This window comes from Acipenser ruthenus, chromosome 4 (assembly GCF_902713425.1).
Source record: "Acipenser ruthenus chromosome 4, fAciRut3.2 maternal haplotype, whole genome shotgun sequence".
NCBI classification, from domain to species: domain Eukaryota; kingdom Metazoa; phylum Chordata; class Actinopteri; order Acipenseriformes; family Acipenseridae; genus Acipenser; species Acipenser ruthenus.
In genome coordinates this window covers 6305141-6329279 of record NC_081192.1, presented here as the reverse complement: position 1 = coordinate 6329279, position 24139 = coordinate 6305141, and the positions used below count along the sequence as shown (strand labels likewise).

General features: G+C 38.9%; 1 protein-coding gene across 3 annotated transcripts; it reads right to left on the bottom strand.

Annotated features, from left to right (window-relative positions):
• Positions 1–209: 209 nt before the first annotated feature.
• On the bottom strand, positions 210–23801 carry LOC117399483 (secernin-1-like). 3 transcript variants are annotated; one of them, XM_033998696.3, is made up of 9 exons: positions 23686–23801; positions 22590–22749; positions 21851–22032; positions 17887–18089; positions 17211–17405; positions 15387–15552; positions 13275–13455; positions 3979–4183; positions 210–1303 (listed from the first exon to the last, which is right to left on the bottom strand). In XM_033998696.3, exons 2-8 carry the CDS (start codon positions 22746–22748, stop codon positions 4010–4012), a joined length of 1260 nt encoding a protein of 419 aa, XP_033854587.3. In that variant the 5' UTR covers position 22749; positions 23686–23801; the 3' UTR covers positions 210–1303; positions 3979–4009. The 3 variants fall into 3 exon arrangements, with proteins under 3 accessions (XP_033854587.3, XP_033854588.3, XP_058877668.1); XM_033998697.3 differs by having other exon boundaries at positions 22590–22699; positions 23686–23763; XM_059021685.1 differs by lacking the exons at positions 22590–22749; positions 23686–23801 and adding an exon at positions 22530–22539.
• Positions 23802–24139: the final 338 nt, after the last annotated feature.

Here is a 24139-nt window from a genome sequence, read left to right as displayed (position 1 = left end):
CAGGTCCCATGGGGGTTCGTTATAGTGAAGTTAGCCTGTATATGCAATATATACATATTGACACACTGTACATTGCATATAAAGAGAAGGATTGTCGTTAGTACAGTACTGTGTGAAAATATTGTGTACATAAAAAATTAGAAGCTTGCACCACAGACCAAACAATGTGCCTTCTTACCTCCACAAATAAAGACTACCCAAATGCAATGTATGCTCCGAGACTATTAAGAGTTTATTATTTTTTAAAACATCTTTAAGGAATACAGATGAAACACACAACAGGTTTGCACACATTAAGTGTAAGGCAATTCTAAAGCTACACTATGAATGTCATAATTTACCAACAGCATACAATTAAGAACTACAATGTAATGTAAGGTAATATCTATCAAAACCGTTCCTTGTAATCTCAGACTCTTCAGATCTCGTAGTTGTGACCATTTCAGCTGTTAAAACACTACTTCCAGTAATGCCTCTCAAGCAATGACTGGTATAAATGGAAACAGAATTCCAGTGTCAAACAACAACGCATTTCCATATCAGTGTGATCGATGAACCACGATGGCTGTGTCCCTTATACAGCAATTAATAACACGATCACTGCTGACTTTAAAATGCCATTCCAGATTGAACACTTTCTGATAAACTAGTAAGGGCCCAGTTTACTTTTACATTAACCACGAAAAAAGCTAAACGTTAAATATTTGATGTCATTGTAGTAATTCAATATTTTAAGGCAGTTATTATAAGACGGCTTAAAGTTACCGTGCAATAAATGAAATTCTCATACACAGTGTTCTCATGAATAAGCTATCCACATATTCGATTTTGATGTTGCATTTCCTTCTTTATTTGGCTTCAATAAATAATACACAAAATGCACAAAAATGAATTACTATAGGAAAGCATGTGATGCTTTTACTTTTAAAGCATTTTGACAAACTGATTTTCCACCTTTTGCATGCATTCATGACAAATATAACTGAAATGCTAATTGTTTAAGCTTTACGCACATATAGGCTAGTATTGCATTTCAGTTTTGTTACAATTGTAAATTGAATTAGTGTTGCAACCACAAACACATCCTATGTCAACCTGCATGCACACACTTGTCAATCAGTCCATAGATTCTTTTCTCCTAACACTACATAGAACAGTCGCAATGAACAGTGTGATGCAAAAGCAACCATTGCAGCTGATGGCCAAGAGAAACTGCAGTCCAAGTTTCAAAATCCAGCAAAGTTAAGAATATCCAACAAGGCTCAAATAGAGGAAATATGTGTTAAAGGCTGTTGGACTGTGGCTGAAAATGAGAAACAAAAAAAACAGTTTACTGTAACAATTATAACAAAGCAGGAAAACTACATGTACAATATTATTAGTACGAATCATTTTGGAGGGTGGTTGGATGAATTCATGTATTGATGGTGTTCATGGTGGTAAAAACTGAGCTTATGAGTTTTATGATAAACCTTATTATACACAGGCAATCTTATTGCAGACGGGTCTTGCGACACCACCTTATGGTATTATAGACGGGTCTCGCACCACTACCATGCATAATAAGACAGTAAAACACCAGAGTTTATAGTAAAATTATCATTCAGCGTGTATTATAAATACAATTATGTTTTGCGTTTGGTAACTGGGAGCTCGTATCAGTTAGGTCCCTACCAAATTTCTCATGGTGCTTCATCTTAACAGTGCTTTCTTATATATGCTTGTAGAGTGTCTCTTATTGTATACGTGATGTAATCTTGTGCATTTTTTTTTTTTTTTGATAACTGCTAAGCTAAACAATGTATTAGCTTATTCTAAATCACAAAAATGTCACACTCAGGAACTGTTTTATGCACAGTATATATATATATATATATATATATATATATATATATATATATATATACAGCTCTGGAAAAAATTAAGAGACCACTGCAAAATTATCAGTTTCTCTGGTTTTACTATTTATAGGTATGTGTTTGGGTAAAATGAACATTTTTGTTTTATTCTATAAACTAAAAATATTGTCATTTAGAGCATTTATTTGCAGAAAATGACAACTGGTCAAAATAACAAAAAAGATGCAGTGTTGTCAGACCTCGAATAATGCAAAGAAAATAAGTTCATATTCATTTTTAAACAACACAATACTAATGTTTTAACTTAGGAAGAGTTCAGAAATCAATATTTATTATTATTATTATTATTATTTATTTATTTATTTATTTCTTAGCAGACGCCCTTATCCAGGGCGACTTACAATTGTTACAAGATATCACATTATACATTATTTCACATTATACAGATATCACATTATTTTACATACAATTACCCATTTATACAGTTGGGTTTTTACTGGAGCAATCTAGGTAAAGTACCTTGCTCAAGGGTACAACAGCAGTGTCCCCCACTGGGGATTGAACCCACAACCCTCTTCTAGGTACACTTGCACACAGTTTTTGAAGGAACTCGGCAGGTAGGTTGGCCCAAACATCTTGGAGAACTAACCACAGTTCTTCTGTGGATTTAGGCAGCCTCAGTTGCTTCTTTCTCTTCATGTAATCCCAGACAGACTCGATGATGTTGAGATCAGGGCTCTGTGGGGGCCATACCATCACTTCCAGGACTTCTTTACGCTGAAGATAGTTCTTAATGACTTTCGCTGTATGTTTGGGGTCGTTGTCATGCTGCAGAATAAATTTGGGGCCAATCAGATGCCTCCCTGATGGTATTGCATGATGGATAAGTATCTGCCTGTACTTCTCAGCATTGAGGAGACCATTAATTCTGACCAAATCCCCAACTCCATTTGCAGAAATGCAGCCCCAAACTTGCAAGGAACCTCCACCATGCTTCACTGTTGCCTGCAGACACTCATTCGTGTACCGCTCTCCAGCCCTTCGGCGAACAAACTGTCTTCTGCTACAGCCAAATATTTCAAATTTTGACTCATCAATCCAGAGCACCTGCTGCCATTTTTCTGCACCCCAGTTCCTCTGTTTTCGTGCATAGTTGAGTCGCTTGGCCTTGTTTCCACGTCGGAGGTATGGCTTTTTGGCCGCAAGTCTTCCATGAAGGCCACTTCTGACCAGACTCCTCCGGACAGTAGATGGGTGTACCAGGGTCCCACTGTTTTCTGCCAATTCTGAGCTGATGGCACTGCTGGGACATCTTCCGATTGTGAAGGGAAGTAAGCATGATGTTTCTTTCATCTGCTGCAGTAAGTTTCCTTGGCCGACCACTGCGTCTACGGTCCTCAACGTTGCCCGTTTCTTTGTGCTTCTTCAAAAGAGCTTGGACAGCACATCTGGAAACCCCTGTCTGCCTTGACATTTCTGCCTGGGAGAGACCTTGCTGATGCAGTATAACTACCTTGTGTCTTGTTGCTGTGCTCAGTCTTGCCATGGTGTATGACTTTTGACAGTAAACTGTCTTCAGCAACCTCACCTTGTTAGCTGAGTTTGGCTGTTCCTCACCCAGTTTTATTCCTCCTACACAGCTGTTTCTGTTTCAGTTAATGATTGTGTTTCAACCTACATATTGAATTGATGATCATTAGCACCTGTTTGGTATAATTGTTTAATCATACACCTGACTATATGCCTACAAAATCCCTGACTTTGTGCAAGTGTACCTAGAAGAATTGGTGCTGTTTTGAAGGCAAAGGGTGGTCACACCAAATATGGATTTGATTTAGATTTTTCTTCTGTTCACTCACTTTGCATTTAGTTAATTGATAAATATAATATATTAACATGTCTATTTTTGAAAGCATTCTTACTTTACAGCATTTTTTCACACCTGCCTAAAACTTTTGCACAGTACTGTGTATATAAACATAAACACAGGCTCCCTTGAGAAAGATATGTACAACACATCGAAACGCTGGGCAGCTGGCTCTTTGAGCTAAATATATATATATATATATATATATATATATATATATATATATATATATATATATGTTTACATACCCACCTTTATGCACATTGTTATTCTCTGGTTGTGTTTAAAACGGCACACCTCGCTTGTAGAATTTGATTTCTGTGTCGACGCAGTCGTAGAAGAGGTCAGCTACCTCAGCAGGGTCTAGAGGCTCTGTGCTGAGCAGCATGTCTTCCATGGCCTGCAGTCCTTGCTTTTCCAGATCTAGCATGGTCTCTTTGAGCTTCTGACCTGGCTCCTTCAAAGTACAGAGGGGACATTTTGACGCATTTGTTTAATTTCCCACTATATTTTCAACTGCAGTAAAATTTGAGACATCATTAACTTAAAAATATCACAATGACATATATATTGACTGTATGCACATGTCAAAATTTTGACATATAAAAAGGTTTGACATACAGATAGGTGGACAGAGGCCTTGGTATAAGCCAGATCCTGATAATCTGAAACACTTGTACTCAATAATGTCTGATGTGTTATCACAATTGAACGCTTCTCAGAATATATAAAATAACCTAATGTGGCATGTGATGTGAGTATTTAAAGGGTTAAACTTTGCTGTAATGATCTAGCACCGGAAATAAAGTTGAGGAGTTTGTAACGGTATAGTTTGGAAAGAAATAGGCCCCAGGTCACCATAGTAACATCTGATAATTTTTTTTTTTTTTTGCTTTTTGCAATAAGGAACACCTCATAATTTGGTTAAAATTGTGAGAAACTTAAATAATAAAGGACGGAAAGACAGTAATACCAACTGGATCACCACCGAAGAAAGAGGAAAGGTCAACAAACATTGAACCAATAAAGTAATGAACTGATTTGGCCTGCCGGCACTGGTCAAATTTACAGCCAGATTTCCTATATACTGAGCGAGACTGGGTTGTCTGACCAGGAATACAGACAAACTACTGCAAGCCGACCCTCCTGACGCAAGTGGGACCACAGATGACTGAATCAAACCCTGCATCGACTGCAAGACAAACATTGAGTATTCCCAGTTCAACTGAAAAAGATTTAACAGAATCTATATGTGAGAATGGAATAAACAGACAAGCAGAGAGAGTTATAAAGTAACAGGGTGTGGTCATGAGTCTCTGTACTGTAGAAACCAGGCGCCAGTGTAAAGCAGATTGAAATAATTTCATAGTCAGACAAGTGGAAATAATTGAAGCAATCTACTTAATTGAAATTGGTGCTAGAATAAACACAGAATGAATAAGAACAAATATAATGGGTGTTAAGTTTAGGTGTCGTGAATTTGATTAAGGGATATATATATAATTAAACAACAGATTGCTAACGATTGATTACGATTTTGTAATATCCTGTTAATTAGAATTTACTGAGTTTGTATTTTGATAATTTTCCTCTCTATTCTCTCTCTCTCTACAGTTAAAATGTGTAATGCTTTATTCATGCTATTTGATTACTGATTTAAGAACCTTGCTATTATTATAGAAAGACAAATATAAAATGTTGATGAATGCTTGCTTTTATTTATAATTGACATGTCACCTTGAAGTTGAAATATTAACTGAATATTATCTACTGCTAAACAAATGTACTGATTATTTTGACACTAATTAACTTTGTTACTTTTGTACTGTATTACTGAACTCACTTTGATAAAATGTGTAGACTATATCCTACTCTATTCTACTATCATCTCTTGCTGACCTGGGGATCTCTGGCACTGCTCTGGCCTGGTTCTCCTCCTACCTCTTTAACCGCACTTACCAGGTAACCTGGCGTGGAGCAACCTCCACACCTCACCCACTCTTAACTGGAGTCCCCCAAGGGTCAGTCTTGGGTCCTCTCCTGTTCTCTCTCTACACTCGCTCCCTGGGCCCCCTCATCGCATCCTATGGTTTCTCATACCATTTCTATGCTGATGATGCTCAGATTTTCCTCTCCTTCCCCACCTCTGACTCCACCATCTCCTCCCGTATCTCTACCTGTCTGTCTGCTATTTCCACCTGGATGCACTCGCATCACCTCAAACTCAACCTCTCTAAATCTGACCTCCTTTTCTTTCCCTCCTCCTTCCCCTCCTCTGATCTCTCTATCTCTGTTCCTCTGGAATCTACCACACTCTCTCCCTCTTCCTCCGCTAAGAACGATGGAGTCACCCTGGACCCCTGCCTCTCTTATTCCCAGCACATCTCCACTCTGGCACGCACCTGCCGATTCTTCCTTAGCAACATACGAAGAATCCGACCCTTCCTCACCAACTGTGCCACCCAGCTCCTGGTACTCTCCCGCCTAGACTACTGCAACTCCCTCCTGGCTGGCCTCCCTGCGTCCGCCACCCGTCCGCTCCAGCTCATCCAGAACTCTGCTGCCCGCCTGGTGTTCTCTCTGCTTCGCTTCACCCACGCTACTCCACTACTCCGCTCGCTCCACTGGCTCCCGATCACCGCTCGCATCCAGTTCAAGACTCTTGTACTAGCCTACAGATGCCTTGACCAGACTGCACCCAGCTACCTCCAGACCCTCATCTCTCCCTACACCCCCACTCGACCTCTCCGCTCCGCCTGCACTAGAAGACTGGCTCTACCTCCGCTACGCTCCCCTGCCTTCCGAGCCCGCTCCTTCTCCACCCTTGCTCCGCAGTGGTGGAACGACCTTCCTACAGATGTCAGGACTGCCCAGTCCCTGACCACATTCCGGCGCCTCCTTAAGACTCACCTCTTCAAACAGCACCTGTAGAACTCCTCTGTTGTATCCTGGGACACTATCACCCTTCATTTAAATGTGCTTTATTTTGCTCTTATCTGCCCCGTTTTACTGCATTTAATCCTGTACTTCAGAATATTGTAATCTGCCAAGTGTTTAACCTGTAGTATTTTGTACTTAATCATATCCTGATGTAACTATCACTATTTAATCATATCCTGATGTAACTACCACTATTATCTGCTGTATTATTGAATTGTGGTTTATCACACTTGAACAAAAATTATTGTATTTCTTGCTCTTATTGTATTACTTGTATTGTAACACTTGAATGTATTTGTATTTGCTTGCGATTGTAAGTCGCCCTGGATAAGGGCGTCTGCTAAGAAATAAATAATAAGAATAAGAATAACTATATCCGTGTTGTGTTGTTACTGTTTGACTGGGTTTCACTTTCCAGATCTTGAGCTTGGTTGGAAGTAATTCATAATTAAGAGTGTTAATTAATTAAAACCATTACACATATCAGCTAGTTACTCTTGATTGGGTATTGTAAATGTATTTACTTGTTAATACTTCCCACAGGCATATGGATGAAAAGGCAAGAGTGCATCCATATGCCTCCAGATTCTGATAATCCCTATGAATGTCCTTTTAAGACATCATTATTAATGGACAATACAGACAGCCAGTCTCTATTAATCTTAACTGTTCAATTAAAAAAGCTCAATAAAAAAAATGAAGCCAGTGACCGACTTAAGGCGTAACATTACAAAAGTATCAGTTAACCATTACCACAGTTAGTATATTAAAAACAGCTGAATTCAGATATCACAAACCATCTTTCGGCCTGTTGATGGAATACAAAAGCCACTGTCAATTTTTTATATTAATTTCTTTAGATGACAAGTTGATTTTACATCACAACGACAGCACAACTGCCCTGAAGACAGCCTGCCTTCTATTCCTCTAAAGAAACCCAATCTCTCCCGGGTGAACCATTCAGCCTGTCTTCTATTCCTGTAAAGAAACCCAATCTCTCCCAGGTGAGCCATTCAGCCTGCCTTCTATTCCTCTAAAGAAACCCAATCTCTCCCGGGTGAACCATTCAGCCTGCCTTCTATTCCTGTAAAGAAACCCAATCTCTCCCAGGTGAGCCATTCAGCCTGCCTTCTATTCCTGTAAAGAAACCCAATCTCTCCCAGGTGAGCCATTCAGCCTGCCTTCTATTCCTGTAAAGAAACCCAATCTCTCCCGGGTGAACCATTCAGCCTGCCTTCTATTCCTCTAAAGAAACCCAATCTCTCCCGGGTGAACCATTCAGCCTGCCTTCTATTCCTGTAAAGAAACCCAATCTCTCCCAGGTGAGCCATTCAGCCTGCCTTCTATTCCTGTAAAGAAACCCAATCTCTCCCAGGTGAGCCATTCAGCCTGCCTTCTATTCCTGTAAAGAAACCCAATCTCTCCCAGGTGAACCATTCAGCCTGCCTTCTATTCCTCTAAAGAAACCCAATCTCTCCCGGGTGAACCATTCAGCCTGCCTTCTATTCCTGTAAAGAAACCCAATCTCTCCCAGGTGAGCCATTCAGCCTGCCTTCTATTCCTCTAAAGAAACCCAATCTCTCCCAGGTGAGCCATTCAGCCTGCCTTCTATTCCTGTAAAGAAACCCAATCTCTCCCAGGTGAGCCATTCAGCCTGCCTTCTATTCCTGTAAAGAAACCCAATCTCTCCCGGGTGAACCATTCAGCCTGCCTTCTATTCCTGTAAAGAAACCCAATCTCTCCCGGGTGAACCATTCAGTCTGTCTTCTATTCCTGTAAAGAAACCCAATCTCTCCCGGGTGAACCATCCAGCCTGCCTTCTATTCCTGTAAAGAAACCCAATCTCTCCCGGGTGTACCATTCAGCCTGCCTTCTATTCCTGTAAAGAAACCCAATCTCTCCCAGGTGAGCCATTCAGCCTGCCTTCTATTCCTGTAAAGAAACCCAATCTCTCCCGGGTGAGCCATCCAGCCTGCCTTCTATTCCTGTAAAGAAACCCAATCTCTCCCGGGTGTACCATTCAGCCTGCCTTCTATTCCTGTAAAGAAACCCAATCTCTCCCGGGTGAACCATTCAGCCTGCCTTCTATTCCTGTAAAGAAACCCAATCTCTCCCGGGTGAGCCATTCAGCCTGCCTTCTATTCCTGTAAAGAAACCCAATCTCTCCCGGGTGAACCATTCAGCCTGCCTTCTATTCCTCTAAAGAAACCCAATCTCTCCCGGGTGAACCATTCAGCCTGCCTTCTATTCCTGTAAAGAAACCCAATCTCTCCCGGGTGAGCCATTCAGCCTGCCTTCTATTCCTGTAAAGAAACCCAATCTCTCCCGGGTGAACCATTCAGCCTGTCTTCATAATCAAGCTACAGTTCTAAGTAAGTGTAAGCAGTATCCTCATGTTGCTTATGGCCAGTCAACAGATTATGCAAGTGAATAAACAAGTACGTAGAAGGAGATGGAAAATAAGTAGAACAGAGCAGCAAGCTGTAGAATCTAAATTATGTATGGCAGGACAGTGAGATTTGGTGGGCAGAAACAGCCCACAGTAAGAAGCATGTGCCAGCCACTAGCTAACACAGGTATGCATGTGTGGGTGCCATGTACATGACCATGACCATGACAGGCATGTACGACAGCTCAACTGTCCTGTCATGTATTAGACTAATTCACTGCATGTTCAAGCAACTTTTTGCATGTGTTAACTCCTCAGCACTCTACAGAAACATGACTCTGGATAACATTTTTATAGGGCCCTTTATTGCTGGTCTTTACAATACTGCACTAGCTTACATTTCAGAGTAACATTTTTTTTTTGAGCAGAAAGGGGTTCTTCGTTTAAACATCATGAAACTTGTTAATTATGAAACTGGTTTCCCTGTATAATTACCGTAACAGACAGAGATATCCAGGTACAATAGAAAAGCAAACTGAAAATAGCTATCAAAAGTAAGCCTGGTGTGTATTATTTATCTATTTGTTTACCGTCAACATGTTGTGTTATTTGTTGATAAGGTATTACTCTGCAGTCTATAATAGTGGTCTGCAGTTTTAATTAGTTATCTTTCCTAGACCTCTGTACAGGTCTGCGGTGTCGAAAGAGTTATTGGTGTGCTGTACTGCTAAAAATGACTTTTCTATTTTTGTTTCAAACTATGTTAATTCCCAGTCGGTGCCGAGGGAGGAAAGCTTTGAAACGCTGCAGTTGCAGGCTATGTATATATTAAAAGTATAATACAGTGTGGTCTGCTGAGAAGCAATTCACTTGTTCAAATTAGTTATCATATGAGCAGCAGCATGGTTAAATGCCATTGCACACATGGCTTAAACATACAAAGATAACATTTCCTGAAACATGATGTGTTCAATATTGTTATACCCTTGAATTTGTTTTGTAACTCAGGGTGTATGGGATATTTTCAAAGCACCTACTGCAGGGCCACCGGTGGACGAATGGTCTGTGCGTTTTTTTTTAATTATTATTTTATTTTACATGGCATCTTCTGGTCAATTGCAATTGTGGCAAATAGTCCAATCTGAATTGTCTATATACTGTACAATTTCCACTGAAAAAAAACATAACAATAATGTTCAGAAACACTTGGTAAAATCGAAAGCACCGTCGCACCGAAAGCATGTTGCTTTCTCCTGTCCTGCCCTCCTGAAGCTTGAAATGCGTACTTCTGCTGCGTTTACAACGATCTCAGAAAAAAAGAGGCTGCTGCTCACATCCTCCCTGGGTTCTGTCTGTATTTTCTCAGTTTTAGGAATTTCGAATAATAAGATATTCAAACATACCAAGAATAAAAGTTTCGAATACCCGAATACTCAACCTCTAGTTACTCATAACAGTGACATGTCCTTAGAACGTATAGCAGCAACCACACATAGGGATACATAAATACATACGTTAACAGTAACAGCGAAGAAACATCTAAGGCATCTAATGTATTCAAAGTAAAAAAATATTTAAACTAGAAGTAAGAAATAATACACAGCAGAGGAGTATTAATTATAAAATGCAGAACTTTATAAAAAAAAAAAAGCATTTTTAACACCCTTTGACAACTTGTATAAAGCACACAACACGACTGCTTACTTACAAAGCACAACAAAATAGGCTTGCTCAATAACATCTATGCTATAATAAATATATATTAACATAAAAATGAGATGAACAGTACCCATACTTCCTGATTCCATAATATAATAATCATTTTTTAAAAAGTCTAATTCCGGTATCAAGCCGGTATCAGTAGGAGACCAATAACAGCACAGCTAAGGCTTAACATTGCCTGGGTAGTTTGCAGTCAAAATTGACATTAAAATTTACTTTTATTTTAACAAAACCAAAAAAAAAAGCCTTTTTCTTCCCAGCGCGAGACGCACCACATCACCGACTACTGCGCACAGTAAAAGATGCAATGCTTGTTTGTTTTTTGCCACATTTTGTATTTTCTTCCAAAGTAACAGATGGATGCTTGTATTTTAGATGATTGAGTACTGTTGATTTACGATACAAAATACTTGTGCTGTAGAAATTACATTGCACGGTGGTCTCGTTTAACTTTCAAAATACTTCCACGCATTGCTTTTTTTTTTTTTTTTTTTAAGATGCCATTTACTCTGACCATGTACTCCCTTAGCCAATAGCAGAGCTAGGTAATGAAGTGTGCGCGCCTCCTGTCAGTTATCAGTGAGGTGACAATTGTAGTGGCTGATCACTTAACTTTCCCCTCTGTCAAAAATAAGTTTTTCCGGATGTAGTTGCACATTTTTGCATTTGTTTTAGAAATGAACAAGTATTCGAAACTTCATCAAAGTATTACAGTAGTAATTTTATTTAGAATACTCGATTATTCAGACTCACTCCTACTCAGTTTAAATGTAATTCATTTCCCTCCCACCAAGACAGCAAACCACTAATTAAAACACCGTATCCAGCCTAAACACCACCTGCGTGAAGCCGCCACTGCACATCAAACATGCTGCTACTGTAATTAAGAAGAGGCAGTTTGTGCCTTCTATTTTTTAATAAGGATGAAGAAAAGCAGGCCAGGCGTCATGGGCGGGCCTTAGGGGGCCTGGCCCCCCCTAGTTTAGGTCCAGTGCCCCCCCAGTTTGAGATTCTACATTGATTCAGTACCGTCAGCTTCCAGTTCTAGTGGCAGATGCCCGCTGGAATGTCTCAGCACCAACTGTGAATCAAATTTAAAATCAATCCGCGCAAGTGCTAGCTTTTTCTTTTTGACTTGCTGTATTTTTAAACGTAGTTCACTATTGGACAGTAAATACTAAACAATTGGTCCAAAACCAGTCAATCAATACTTTGCATCGACGAAAGAGGCCAATCCTGTACCTGCCAAGAGCCAATCACAGACTGTCAGCTCAACTGGAGCGCAGACACAGCATCATTTAACAACAACAAAGCGAGATGCGGACAGTTCAGTGATATTGCTCCATTCATATATAGATTCAGAAGAGAAAGGCCTTGGCTGAAGGTAGAAACATGGTGAGTTAAGACGCATTTTAGAGTGGTATTTAATGAGAGATTGTATTGGTAGCTCAGACTCCATCATACACGGACTATCCAGTAATTGCTCCATTCATCCCTTGGCAATGTCCAGATTATAAATAGGGGTTTAAAACTCTAACAAGTTAATACAACATTTAAATCAATTTACTAATTAAATTGCATTGTTTTTCTCTTTATATGTATGTCATCCTTGTTATTTATTTTTTTTAAATGTCCAGGACTATTTTCTTAGAACGTCTTTACTCAGCGAAAAGGGACCCGACGAATCAGTACAAGTTCAAGGTAAATCTAGGTTTTAAGGGTTTTTTTTGTTTGTTTTTAAAGAAAACAATGGTAAAACAATTTTCTAATAGAGATAGTGCCCTCTCGATGACGGCTCTACCGTGTGATAGTTGACCTTGACTTTCGTTAGTGTCCTCGCTTTCGACTCTGGACAGCTACCGCGGTCAACTATCACAAGTAGAGCCATCATCGACGGGCACTATCGCTTAAATAAACAAAATCGATGAGAAATCATTAATCAAATCAAATTAAATTAAAGCAAAACACAATAATAATAATAATTTAAAATGTCTAGTTGCTTCTAGTGTTTGGAAACCCCTTCGCAGGGTCGCCTTGTCGGACTGTTTTCAAGAGTGTATGCTTTTTATATTCAGTATTGAATAGTCAGTTGAAAGTAAGTACTATATGTACATTCATTACTTTACAGTAATGTGGTGTGCGTGGGAATCTGTTTATTGCAATCTCTGTAGAGGGCCTGCTCACTGTATGATTGTGTTCGTTTCAAGTACTGTTGCTCAGACACCCCGTTGTTGCCAATGTGGTAATAATAATTTAAAGGAAAAAAAAATACTTTTCAGAAAGAGCTGTGGTAATTTGTGCTGTGTGGATAGTTCATAATATTTTGCTGTCATATGATTTCTTTATTTCTTTATTGTCATCATAGTGAAGTAAAATAGTAGAGAATACGAGCGAATTGATTTGTCTTTTCCAAAATGAGCCCGCCCTAAATAAGTGAATACTCCCCCACAGCATTCATGCTGCAGCTGGGCCTGAAGGAAAGCATGCAGTTCCTTACCTCTTCACTATCAATTACTGTCAGAGCCCACTCATGGGCTTTGTATAGCTCATGTCTGCGGTCAACTTTGCTTTCAAAGCGAGGCTGTAGCTTTACTGGGTCCACCTCCCCAAAGCAGGGGGATTGTGCTTGAGGCACTAGCTTCACATCGTCAACAAAGATAAAGGGCTTGAATATGGACCTTAAAAGATACAAAGAAAGAATAGTTTAGCACTGGAGAAACTACCAAGCAGCTGGTAATGTCGCAACTAGATCTTTACCACATAAAACTGTGTGGCAATTACATATACATGTGATACAATGTAGCAGTCTAGTTTTACTTTGCATCTCGGAGTTCGTAGCTTATTAGATAGGCATATTCACATTTAGATAGGCGTATTCACTTTTAGATAGGTGTATTCACTTTTAGATAGTTGTATTCACTTTTAGATAGGCGTATTCACTTTTAGATAGGCGTATTCACTTTTAGATAGGCGTATTCACTTTTAGATAGGCGTATTCACTTTTAGATAGGCGTATTCACTTTTAGATAGGTGTATTCACTTTTAGATAGGCGTATTCACTTTTAGATAGGCGTATTCACTTTTAGATAGGTGTATTCACTTTTAGATAGGTGTATTCACTTTTAGATAGGTGTATTCACTTTTAGATAGGCGTATTCACTTTTAGATAGGCGTATTCACTTTTAGATAGGCGTATTCACTTTTAGATAGGCGTATTCAAATTTAGATAGGCGTATTCACTTTTAGATAGGTGTATTCACTTTTAGATAGGCGTATTCACTTTTAGATAGGTGTATTCACTTTTAGATAGGCGTATTCACTTTTAGATAGGCGTATTCACTTTTAGATAGGCGTATTCACTTTTAGATAGGCGTATTCACTTTTAGATAGGCGTATTCACTTTTAGATAGGCGTATTCACTTTTAGATAGGCGTATTCACTTTTAGATAGGCGTATTCACTTTTAGATAGGCGTATTCACTTTTAGATAGGTGTATTCACTTTTAGATAGGTGTATTCACATTTAGATAGGTGTATTCACTTTTAGATAGGCGTATTCACTTTTAGATAGGCGTATTCACTTTTAGATAGGCGTATTCACTTTTAGATAGGTGCATTCACTTTTAGATAGGTGTATTCACTTTTAGATAGGTGTATTCACTTTTAGATAGGTGTATTCACTTTTAGATAGGCGTATTCACTTTTAGATAGGCGTATTCACTTTTAGATAGGTGCATTCACTTTTAGATAGGTGTATTCGCTTTTAGATAGGTGTATTCACTTTTAGATAGGTGTATTCACTTTTAGATAGGCGTATTCACTTTTAGATAGGTGTATTCACTTTTAGATAGGTGTATTCACTTTTAGATAGGCGTATTCACTTTTAGATAGGTGTATTCACTTTTAGATAGTTGTATTCACTTTTAGATAGGTGTATTCACTTTTAGATAGTTGTATTCACTTTTAGATAGGTGCATTCACTTTTCTCCATTATAAAAAACTAAAAGTAGCAGCTACATTTGAGGCTTTTACAATGGGAAAAAATCACGCCTGTTCCCATGATGCATAAAATTCGATATTCAGTTACTGTGAATAGCAACAGAAATATAGGGCATGGAAAATGATAAATAATGGTTTATTAAATTGAACTGGTAAAATGTATTAATAATGGAGTAAGTTGAATTCTGCTGTTCATAAGCACTGTGCAGTTATCTAGACTATATAATAAGAAAGTTTACAAACGAGAGGAGGCCATTCAGGCCATTAATGTTGAATTAATATTTGAAAGAGGTGCTAGTGATCACTCCATCTACTGTACACTGTAGCCCGGATTCTAACAATAAGCTACTACTGGTGCCACAAACTGCTCTCTTCTGGATGTCAGTACATTGCACTTAAAAACGTTGTTAAGCTTGGTTTTAACTTTTTCCTTCCAGCACTACAGTCTAAATCTATTCCAAATTAGTTAAACGGGTAAGGGCATTGAGGAACACTGCTCTTTAATTGGACCTCACACAGAACCAACCCAGTACCGTTCAGGTGGTGTTTGTGTTTAAAAAGCGTTTTTCTGTTCATTCAACCTGGAAACAGAGCATGCCTGGCTGGCTCACCTTGCTGGGTCAGGCGTGGCAGTGAAGAAGTGAACACACGGGGAGGCAGTGCTCTGAGGCAGGACTGACACCATGCTGGCTGTGGTGAGGAGAGACTCCGAGTCCACACACACACCAGTCTCCTTGTCTCGAAGGGCATCAATCACTGTCTGCACCGTCAGGTCTCCTGCAAAAAAAGGGGAGTAAACCAATCTCCAGACTCCCTTACAGTACATGTAGAACGTTTAAGCTGCATGTAGGCTTTACAGCAAACAGTAACCCATAGAGACAACTGGCCTACAACCTGAATGACCTGGGGTCTATTCAGATTATATGAATTGCAGCAGGACTAAATACACTTGTTGAGATGATTGAAATCCTATGCACTGGCTACCGGGGTTATGCATATCAAACACCTAATAGTGCATATGAATCCCTTTAATGTACTTCCGTCAGTGAGAATATAGAACATTTTAGAAAGGGTCCTGTTTTATTTATTTAAAAGATAAATCTATTGTTTCCCTTGAATTTAAGATGCAGCCCAAATTTCCCACCCTCAATTTGAGGAAAAAATAAAACATCAAATAAATATGTATTTACAAAGATACAACCTCAAGTGCAAGTAAGAGCCATTCATACAAAGGATTTTTTTATTAAGCATATTGGTAACGCATACTGTATATTGGTACATTAACATGTATGTAACAATGATGGGGGAGTTTCCATGTGTGGTTATTTACACGTGAAGTGGCGATGCGCGTGAACGTTTGCGCGTGAACAGCTCGAGATGATCAGGTTTGTGGCCAAAAATAACGGCCATAGAAAGGGACAGGGTAAATCACGGGAAATCCACGCCGACGTAAAACACGGGAAATCCACGCCATGGAAACCCGCATTTCACGTGAAAATGTTTATGAGCTCGTTCTATACCCTTCAAACCGCCGTGGTTTTCAGCCATGGTGATCTGCAATAACTGGATTGGACAGTTTCATTATATACCTCTGCGTTAATTATTTTCTATTTTATTTAATTAGTAAGTCGTGTGATAAATTAGTTGAAATATTATTCACTACTAACGATATGCCACCCCACCAATGGACATTTGAAAAACAATCCGGGCAAGAGCAGTAAAACACATTATTAAACAACCAGGCACAAGGTATTTACAAATCACAGCTTTATTACACAAGCTTAACACTGTGCTTTAAACAGTTTCACTCAAACAAGATGTCACCTGACAACCATGGATTTCCAGGTGAGATTCTCTCCTGTACCTGTTCTCTGTGCATGGAAACCATGCACAGAGAACTCTACGCATGGCTAATTTGCATATCGACCTCCTTTCCCCTTCATTTCCATGACGTCAGGTGAAAAGAGGGTCTTCCAGTAAAAAAAAACTCCCCCAATGAATCTCTCCTAGTCAGGCAGTCAGTCACTCACGTTTTTTGTTGGCTATTTTAATACACGCATCACTTACTCAAATTGCAGGCCATTTTTTAGAAGAAAAAATTGCTTTAAAAAGTGCGTCTTAAATTCAAGGAATATGGTATTTAGATCTGACATAATTTAGATCAATTGACTAAGAAACTCACGAAATGTATCGTTTCTGCCAAAGAGTTTTATTTTAAAACTAAACTTCAACAAAAACAAAGAGAGAAAACACAATATTGTGTATTGCTTTAATTAGACAGCAAAAACAAGCGCTTAATCATGACAAATGCAAGTATTAACCTCTGACTTCCCTTAAGGATGTGTTGCTCCAGGATCCGAAATTGGCCTGGCTCAGAAATGTCACACTTTAGTTCCAGACCCTCAAAGCAGATTCTTTAAGTTCACCCTTCTTACCCTCTTGATTTCCAAAGAATTCCTTGCCAGCACAGGGGCTACTTTCCTTGTTTGGTAATGAGAAAACTTCAGAGAAATTGAACTCCTGTCCCTCACTCCACCACCCCTGTTCCTGTGCATAACTTCTGAGCTCAGGATGCTCTGCATCAATGTTTGTAGTTATAGACAAGTGCTCGCAAAGGCCCTTAAATCCTTCTGTGAAAAGAAATTGCAACATGAAACAACAATGTGTACAGTATAAAAGTCTACAGGGTACAAAAAAAAAAAAAAAAGCTCTCGATGAAAAAAACTGAAAATAGAAATTATTCAAGCATTTGATTGTTTTGATTAATTTGTTTAAACAGTCATTTTCGATCAGATTTATCTTTCACAAGATTTTGGGAGATTTAACACAGGTCTCTGCGATGTACATCTGACTGACTTTGTAATTCTAGAATATACTGTTTCCCAATTATGCTGTTTGTTTTCCTTGCTGTTGCTAAAAAGCACAGCCTTTTAACGCCCGGCACATGGTTATAAAGCAAGCATTTTTGGGTGACAATCTGAATGATTTATTTAGTAGCTGTAACCTTGTAACAAAGCCCAAGGAAAGAGATGCTTCACAGGGAGGCAATGAGATCAGATTGAGACTGACAGCAGCAGTGCTGATTGTGCCAGAATGTCTGGATCTACTAACCCGTGATTCTCTCTGCAGCCCAGTATTTCCCAACAGTCTCCAGCACCCAGCCTTCCATTCTGTCTGCAATCAGAAAAGCACTATGGAAAGCTTGATAGGCGTTCCTATCCTCGGAATAGTTTCCACCTTGACCGTGCTCTTCCAGAAGGGACACTATGGTGTCTAAGGCCACTTTGGCTGTTGATCCTCTTTCTAGTCCAAGTCTAAAATCAAAAGCAAAAAGTTTCTGGGATTTTTTTTGAATGATCTGAATTGTTGATATGCAGGTTGCTTTATCAGAACAGCCTATCCAGGAGGTACACCAAAAATGAAAGCTATCAGTATGATAAAAAAAGAGATGATGACCATGACTGTCAACAGTACTTACTGTAGCAACGCAATGTTTAATCACACTTTGATAAGCAATTTTCCACATATGCAATAATGTACAGATGGATGGATAGACAGACACCTCCATACATCGTCAGAATCCGGTACTCTCTATGTTAATAATTTTAAAACCATGTTTCATGACAATAGGTAAGCGATTCTCCAGATATATAGAAAAATGCGTAAAGTGTGCCACAGTTACAGTATGCCTCTCAGCGGAGCATAATAAGGGAAGAGTTCAAATCAACAACCCCGAAAGCTACCATACAACACCAAATCAAGCTAAAGAATTTTCTTGATGAAAAGTGAGAAAACACAAGAACTAGGCAGCTGCTGACTCATTAAAATAACTGGTGACTCTTTTGCACATCAAATCTTTTAATCTACCATGATATATATATTAGGAGGCTACAGCTGCCTAAAATGACTGAGTATAACACACTCTTTCTCACTTGAAATATGATTTTGGCAGTGCTAAATATAACTGATGATAAAACTTCTTGCAAAAAGGTTTTCAAAAATTGTACTTGCCATAACTCACAGCAGATCATTTTTATAACCAAAATGACTTTCATTTTCAGCAGTGAACGTACTGCAATGGATTACATTTTAAAAATAGTTTTGAAATATGACTCGTATTAATCCTAAACCCATTTCCGTAAGACATACTGTAGAATCAGAAATTAGAACATAGTCTGTACTCAACTAAATGAAAAAAGTAAGGATGTTATCTGTTTTCCTTCATCATTTTATAATGACAATAAGGGTGTGCATGGCTGTGAATTATTGAATGGCTTGAGTGAGCAGATCACTATGATTGGCTAGCAAGAAGGGCAACTCTTATTGGTTAAAGTGATTGCAGCTAACAAAACAATTGAATGCATCTTACCTACTCTGCACTTCCATTCACTACAGTATATTGGTCTAAAATATGCTGCTTTGAAAGAAACATGTTATACCAAATATGCATTTCCCTTTAAAACGTGTATCTGGTACAACACTAGATTATAGCAAGCTCTCAGTCTGCTTGCCTTGGCTTTCATGAAGTCTGCTACTGATTCACCATGAAAGTGCAACATAATCCGAAAGCACGGCTGTGCAAACAGAGATTTTCCTAATCTAGTGTTGTACCAAATATAATCTTTTAAAAGGAAAATACTAGAGGATTCACACAAATTAATATATTGGAAGGGACTGTGTCATTGTCTGGGGAAATGTTGGTTACAAAGAGTTGGTGCTCTAAATAAAACTGCTATTCATGGCCAAAAAATGTTTTTGCAGCATTCTGTGAAAATCCTAGTCATCTGGCCAGGGTTTAACTAGACCTGGATTCATGCAGCAGGACGACTTGTCCAGATTCAGTAAAAGGCTGTTTGGAGACGACAGAAAAGCAAGACTGGCAAACAACAAAACTATGGGGAAGCATGAAATTAAATATCAGATGACACTCCTGTGATGAGAATACAGATGTGCCAAGAAGTTTACACGGCTTTAATTAAAATGGATCTCTACTAAACAGTATTGTGTTGTATCATGAGTGACTCATTTACTTGAATTAAGCTCTGAGCGTCTGTGTAGAAATTAAACAGATTACTTAAATAGGATGCTTGTTTGATCTTCTGTTTGTTTTTTTCATTTTGTCAACGTTTTAGTACACCCAGACAACTTCCCTGTCACGGCATATAAAAGGGTTGAGTTTACCACACTCCTAAAACCTAAATAGTTCTGTCAACTGCACAATGGAATTGAGTTAATTAAGCACATAAATACATTGGCCAAAACTATGAGGAAGCATGAAATTGAGTATCTTTCCTATAAAAAAAACAAGAGTGATAATGCAGTTCTTTCGGAGTAAATAAAATGACCATATCGCCCGACATTCCCCCCTATCCAGCACTCCCTGTGGGTCCCCAGTCAAGCATATAAACTCAACACGGCAGGGATTCAAACCATGACTGCATGAATCAGTGGCGGGTGAATTACTGGGGTCTATGCTTTATTCTGAAATCTGAAAGAAAGATCAAATAAATATTGCCACATGGATAACATACGAGTGGTTTAATTAGTTTATTCAATATTCAATTTAATTGGTGGTTAAATTAGGAAGACCATTTTATTTTAAAAACACCCATGCAGAACATTATAGACATCTTGTATTATTTATTCTTCAATGGGAATTCAGATAGTCCACACAAAACTGTAAAATAGCTTTGTTCTAGAGATGTATGATGGATGAGCTTTGAATTACTCTGCTTCTTTGAAAAGTCATAAATGCCATATCTTACTAGCTTTAATATAAATCTAATCACAATAACATGTCCCTACATGATTCACATTGTGGTTTATTAAGTGTCCTAATGTGCTCTTCGGAATGATATCCCATTATGCATGCACAGTAATTCTCACAACATTCCAGCTCAAGTAAACTGGTCCACTCGCTTGGTTGGCTAGCATTTCACTAGACAGGAACACAATCAAATTACCATTGAATACTGTGGCACGGTGCATTGCGGGTGACGGCAGACCAGGAACTACACTAGACAACAATACTGGGGTATGGAAGCGCTGAGAAATAAAATATTTAAACAAACACAAAACACTGGTATAAACAAAACGGCACAGTGGCCAACATAAACAAACAAAACAGATGCAGAACAAACATGTATCGTGCTGGTGTAAAACCAGCACGGGTAGCAATTGTTTTAGATATTCCTTTCTTTATCTCACGACTCACTTCTCTCGTTCCATCTCTGAACACACTAACCCCATTCAGCCAAAGCTGCTTGTTTTTATACAAGGGATTAACTGGCTATCAATGACCTAGTTTATCCTTCGACCACATTCGGCACGGTTTTTCTCATACGGGTGGTCAACACCCATCCAGGCTGTCAAACAATAATAACAATAAAACTGTGTTTTTAACACACCAAACCAAATAATAACAACACAACACAAATACAAAATAATACACACACACACACACAGGGGCGGGGTGTACCCCGTCACAAATACACAGAAAACGAAACTCATCCAGTCCCAGTCTCTGAAGAGCATTTGATAGCTCCTCACAAAGACAGTGGGCCTCTGAACTGAATGAAATGTGTTAAAAGAAAAACCTGAAACTCCCCTTTGTCTTCCTGGATTCAAATACAGCCTGCAGCTCAGACCTTTCCTCCAAGATTGAAATTTCACTGTCGCCACCCACGTCTGCTTACACGGTCATTTCTGATCTGATTCCTAGCCAACAGATTTACTGCCAGTGACACAACATTACCATATATTAATGTTCCAGGACACTGTATGTGATGCCAGTTACAGTTTGATTCTGTATTATAAGACAATGCTTTGTCATTAAAATGAAATGTTGCATCTCCACACCCATCACTGAAGGTCAAAGGCATACTTCAGCTGAGAGCATAAAAGCAACACGACAACAAAATTTAGAAAGGCTCACTGTGTATTCCCAACACGGACATGCAAGACATTAGTTAAGTAACTGTTATTTTACTGTGTAATTAAAATACAGTACCTGTGCAGAATACTTACATGTATTAGGATATTGTTACTAGCGTGCTGCTTTCTGGCAATTACTTACCTGACAAGATCCATCCCAAGCAAGGCTTCTGTCCGGGCACCAGGCTCTCTGGCAACAACAGCCGCATTAGCAATGCAGACACCATGCTCATTGGCTCCCATTTCAGCCCCCCACAACCAGGCAGGTCTGCTTAGGACAACAGCGTGAGTCCTTTGAGCTTGATTAATGGTAATGTAAGTACACTGAAAGCAAGAACAGAAAGAGATAATTAGCACACTGTATACCCACACACATCAAGTTTTCCAGCGTTGCCACAATATTTGACATCCTATTCGTTAATATGTTGTGTTTAAATGGTTTCCTATTGTTATGGTGTGTAGTTTGGGGGAGAGAACTGCTAAACAAAGCTAAAATTGTGCAAAGTGACATCTCCTTTGATAAAAGAAACCCTACACACAACGGAAAGCCATCTATTGTGTTGTCTTTAAATAACTGCCTCTACCAAATTGAAAGCAAAGAAACAAAAGATCCTCAACACCAGACAAGAGGAACCAGCGGCAGCCTTGTTGTTACTGATAAAGAGGCAAGAAAATGGATTTTAAAACCTTCAACATGTCAATTTCGTATTTAGCATAATATTTTCTAATGTTTTCATTTTTACAGCTTAATTTTGCACCTTTTCTGAGAGACAAGTGAAGTGTACGGCGAGCGACTAATTTTGTATAAACTTACCTCTTACCTCAACTTGAGCTCCACGCTCATCTCTTACCTCAACTTAAGCTCCACGCTCAACTCTTACCTCAACTTGAGCTCCAGGCTCATACTCAGCACATGGAAAGTACACCACCTCCTGGACTTCATCTCTCGGCCGTGTGGAATTTTTCCCAAAGAAAACACGGCCAGCTTCCGCTGCAGGTGGAAAAGCAACAAAACTGGAACTGGGGGGAGGCACAGCCATTCTACAAGCATAAACAAGAAACATTATACAAATGTGTCCAGGACTATGAAGAAAATTGGTAGCTTAGGAAATGCGTTTAATCCGAGTTTGTCTTAATGAGAATTGACTGCATATATTTTTACATTTGAGATCTGGATATAATTTATCTTGTGATTTTGAAATATTTATGTATTTATTGAAAATGACAAGAAGCCAGGCCCTTAGATTGATCAAATAAAAATTCTATGACAACGACCAGTCTTCTCAGAACAGTTCTCTGGTGAACTGGTTCGAGATCTGTTGCCTTCTGAACACAGTTTTGTCATCCCAATCTTTAAATACCCGTTAGTCTATCTGTAAATGTAAATAATTAAAAATTGGAACCGTTTTATTATAGGTTTTGTTTTTGAATATACAATTGTGTGTTGATAATAAGAAGCTATAACAATATTTGTATGGCGAGACGACAATAAATAACCTTACATCAGGTTGTGAGCTTTCTAAACACAACAACTTGCTGTTAGCATGCACATGATAAATAAAATTAAACCAAAATAAGTGTCCCGTAACCTAAACCACAAGCAATTACCGCACCGGAGTAAAGCCGAGGTCAGACTCCACAGTGCGTATACAACCAATAACCATTGATATATATATATATATATATATATATATATATATATATATATATATATATATATATATATAGCGTTCTATATGAGGATATGCATCTGTATATTAAAATCAATAAGGCGTGAGCATCTTCCCCATATCCTTCGCGTCTACACTCAGACATAGCCAGACCCGAAAAAGCCCTGATGTACAATTATTCAAGACCTAAATCATCAAATCCCTTCACTGATGAGCATATTGACTTTGCAATGACTCTCTTGTGTTTTTATAGGAATGCAACATTGGTATTTTGTATTTAATGAAAATAAATAAGGATGTGTCTCACCTGCTCAGCCTTCCTCTGCAACTCGAGGTAGCAGCTGGTACCGAGTCACGTGACAGAGAGCGAGACAGAGTTGGAGCGACAGCGAGAAAGAGAGAGAGAGCGCCACACAGTGGCCTGCCGGTACTCAATTAGGTCTGTGTTTATACTTTGAAACAGACTAAAAGATAACGTCCCAGTCGTTGCATCAAAACTTCAAACAAAAGACGTGACTGGAAGGATGGTGATTTTCTACGTCCAGCTGTGGCACACCAGGATAATTTATTTGCTAGTACACGTCTCTCCAGAAACACTGGATCACTGAGACAGACGGTATTTCCTTGCAGGAAAATCAAAGGAAAAAAACATGAAAGAGAACGGCGATTTCTCTGGCTTGTGATTGCTAATCAGACATAGTAGGCAAGGGGCGACCCCTCGTGGATAAGCATGCATGATACGTTGCAATTAATGTTTATAT